The 4168-nt window shown below is 34.5% G+C and overlaps 1 protein-coding gene across 1 annotated transcript in view; it reads left to right on the top strand.

The window, feature by feature from the left end:
- Positions 1-4168, top strand: part of LOC108570937 (dystrophin) — a 517829-nt gene that overhangs the window by 25635 nt on the left and 488026 nt on the right. The window contains exons 25-29 of the mRNA XM_017932876.1: positions 30-177; positions 580-693; positions 791-967; positions 1036-1143; positions 1532-1643. Of these exons, the coding sequence (XP_017788365.1) occupies positions 30-177; positions 580-693; positions 791-967; positions 1036-1143; positions 1532-1643 (659 nt within the window). The remainder of the gene's footprint in view (positions 1-29; positions 178-579; positions 694-790; positions 968-1035; positions 1144-1531; positions 1644-4168) is intronic.

The raw sequence follows: 4168 nt of genomic DNA, 5'->3' as shown, positions 1-4168 counted from the left end.
ATAATAACTTTTTCTCTTTTTTCTTAAAGGAATTTTGCTATGGAGAAGAAAGTGAATAACGAAGGTAGAATTTTAGAAAGTGCTTATAATATTTTGGAACAAATCAATTCATTATTAGTGTCAGTAGCAAATCCTTCAGATGAAACTTCCTTATCAATAAGATTGTCTTTAATTAAGGTAAGTTCATGCATTGCTCAAACAATTAAAACTTTACACGAATAGATAGATATTTATCATACATTAATATTTACGTCACGAAATTGACTTTATGTATTTTGAACACCTTGTCTAATTAGTTTAGTTTATAAGGTCACTGTATAATTTTGATATATAAAACGAATTAGTGGTTTTTAGTATCGCTGAATTAAAATTTTTATCTGAATTTTCTTGAGGCAATGACTGCTATAACGTTATTAAATAAACTGAATCGGAACCTAATAATATCTTCCATGTCATGACTGCACAAACTGAAGTGTGCCAAGACATAAATAGCTATGAACTCTTACTTTTCGCTTCTTTTCTTATTAAATACAAACTAACGTTTCTTTACGTTAATATAAAGTAATACAAATTTTTCAGGCCAGACAAGAAGAACTTTCTTCTCGAAAAAGAGCATTACAGAATTTAATAAACCAAAATGGTATTCTTCCAGGAGAAGATGAATGTAACTCGTTACTTGCTGATATGGACAAGGTATTAATGAGAATTTATTTCAAACAAATCGAAATCATGTATAGCTAAATTATAGAACGATTAAAATTTAATAAAATGTTTTAAATTATTTTTCTAGGCTAATACGAGTCTTTCCAGTCATCGGGAATATGTTGAAAATAAACTTGCGTCTCTTAAAAAATATATTTGTACTTTAGATGTTGTTATGGCGTGGGTCATGGAAACTCGAACGAGAATAAATATATCTCGAGAATTACACCAACATGAGCGGAACGAAGTTATTAACAATGTAATGGTAAGTGTGGAAATTTATCGCAATAAAGGATCGTGTAAAAAATTCCGTTCCAATATTTTGTACGACAGATGAAAGTTGAAGATCGAGAAATGGAGGTGAAGGATGTATTAGAGAATTACACCAATTTGGAGAAAGAATGCGAGTCTGCAAAACAACCTATTTCTGTCGAACTACAAGTAAGTAGGATAAAAATTCATTTTCATTTACACGTGACAATATAAATTTTCAATTTAACACAGTTTGATAAAATAAAAGAATTTTATTTTCTGTGAAAAATAAATTGCAACGACTTTTTATCGTAATATTTTTTTCGCAATTTTAAAGTTCTTACTATTCGTTTTGTAATCTCTAAATGAAAGATTTAATTTTCAAAAATTCAAATATTCCGTTACGGCATGGCTACCAACTTCATAAAAAGTACATATAAAAATCTGTTTCAAAAGGTGGCGCTCTGACAGTTTAGTCTTATTCGAACTAACGAACTGTGCGTGCGGGAGTTTGTTAACAATTTTTATTTTTAGTTTAGTGTTTAGTGTTGTGTATGTTTTGTGATTGTTTTACCAGGAAAAGTTGAAAAAGTTACGAGAAGATTGGCAATTTGTGAAAAGTAATGGAGAATCACACGGTCTCAATGTTAAATCTGCTGCAACTGTTGGACCGACGACGCAAGGAATCGGTAAGTCCTTTCTTTCTTATACGAACAGTCGAAATACGAAAATATCTTCACAAATACGCACATTCTCAATTATTTATACGTTAAACACAGTTTTCAATGGTTAATATTAGTTAACATTAAAGATACATTTCTTTAAGATCCTTTTCTTTTGTCTTACGTAACACATTTCGTTACGCGGGAAATAAGTTTAATTTGAAAATTCCTGTAGTTGCGTCTATTGTCGCGAGATGGCGAGTCTTCCATTACTGACGGAAACGTTTTTCGTAACTTTCAAATTTTTCATTTGAAAACGTCGTGAAATTAATTTTCACCGACCATTTAATCGAAACTATTTTCTTATTTCGACAAAAATATCCAAAAACTTTTACAGGTAATTTCGTTAAGAACTCCCAACATTGACATCTTCCAAACTGTAGAAGCTGTGACGTAACAATTTTTTAACGTAGCCTCGTATCAAATTTAAATTTCGATTTTAGATTTGAATTAGAATTTCGAATTGAAATTTTCAATTAAAAACTTTGTCAAGTTACTTAAGCAAGTTATCTGAACAACATCGAGTAACATATATTTCGATGTTCGCGTCGAGGTTAGGTTACGTAATCGTTTCGGTAATCGATCAAGTAATCGATTCGGCAGTTGGTAGAAAACTGCAGTCACGTGTATCGGTTTTTCATTAAAAATTCAGTAGAATCCGAAAGCAGTTCTAACTCTTGCTAAATGCGTGTCTGCGACAGTCGGTGGATTTTCGAAGGGAGCCCTGCAACTGAACAATAAATAGTACGTTTAGCCGGGCCGGTAAGCGTGGTCACATATCACTTCCACTCCATCCTGCGGAACGATATATATCCGGCACGTTAAGTGCAGTCTTTTCACCGTGTAGCGGGCCTCCTTTCTTTTACTTTCGCCCCTCGATCGATCTATGCATTCAGAATCGCCGACGGCGATAAATTTCAGCCGAGTCGTCGTGCTTTTAATCGGAACTCTTTCTAACGACATTCAACACCGAACGCTCTGATAGGAAACGAATGGACGTTGTAAACTTCTGAGACCTAAAATGTATTATAATCCCTTTTGAAATTTTTTCTCCATTGAAAACGCCATATGCGGGTTGCTTTGTAACCGTGGAAACGTTAATTTAACGCGTGTTGCGAACGCTGAGATCTCTGTCTCTCACTCACACTCACATTCTCCATCATTCACTCACTCACTCATTTACTCATTCTCTCACCCACTCTCTTACTCTCTCATTCACTCTCTCACTCTGTCACTATCTCACTTATTCTCTCATTCACTCTCTCACTATCTCACTTTCTCACTCATTCTCTCACTATTTCACTCTCTCACTCTCTCAATCTCTCACTTACTCTCTCTCTTTCACTCTCATTCACTCACTCTCTCAATCTCTCACTTACTCTCTCTCTCACTCATTCTCTCACTATTTCACTCTCTCACTCTCTCAATCTCTCACTTATTCTCTCTCTTTCACTCTCATTCACTCACTCTCTCAATCTCTCACTCACTCTCTCACTCACTCTCTCTCTTTCACTCTCGTTCACTCACTCTCTCAATCTCTCACCCTCTCAATCTCTCACTCTTTCAATCTCTCACTTACTCTCTCTCTCACTCATTTACTCTCACTCACTTTCTCACTCTCTCAATCTCTCACTCACTCTCTCTCTTTCACTCTCGTTCACTCACTCTCTCAATCTCTCACTCTCTTAATCTTTCACTCACTTACTCTCTTTCTCTCTCTCTCTCTCTCCCTCTCTGTCAAGTATAAAATAAAATTTTCAGATGAACAGTTTACCTACGACGATTCGGAACCAGAAACGCCAAAACAGTTGAAGGAAGACCCACAGTCAAAGACATCTTCGACACCAAAATCAAAATTTTTCGAAGCAAGTGAGAAAGAGGCAATCAAAGAAGAGAAAGACAAACATGTTGCGGTCGAAGCTGAGACAAGCAGTTCGTCTGTACTGTATCAGTCTGTTCAACACAATTTGCAGAAACAACCACATCACAACGAACACAGGGCATCCATTGCTTCTGCTCCAGCGGCTACTGCAAGAAGTAGCTCAATTTCCACAATAACTGGAGTATGTTTAAAAATTATTTTCCTATATCTTTTCGTACTTAAACGTTAATATTAATTATTCCATATTAATATTTATTCTCACTAAAATGCCGTATAACCATTATGTTAACTATATCTTTACCGTTTTAATTGCAATCTGAGAATAGGTGCGATCCTCAGAAGCGAATTCGTAATTTTCTATTTTCTTTTAACTCTGGACAATTTCTTACATTACGATAAATATATCAAGGTGATCTTCGGTTCTAACAAGCAGAAACCGTGAAAAAATGACTCAAAATTATTACAATGAAACAATTTATAATTTGTCACATTTTCCTATAAATATTACTATTTTTAAAAAATAACATCAGTTCCAAAGGATTATAGTACCGAAAGGAGCGTGACAGTTTCATTTAAGATACATTACATTCACCATCATCCACCAAATCTA

Source organism: Habropoda laboriosa, unplaced genomic scaffold (genome assembly GCF_001263275.1).
Source record: "Habropoda laboriosa isolate 0110345459 unplaced genomic scaffold, ASM126327v1 scaffold90, whole genome shotgun sequence".
Lineage (NCBI taxonomy): Eukaryota > Metazoa > Arthropoda > Insecta > Hymenoptera > Apidae > Habropoda > Habropoda laboriosa.
The sequence above is the reverse complement of the archived record's forward strand: the minus strand, read 5'-3'. Positions and strand labels throughout refer to the sequence as shown.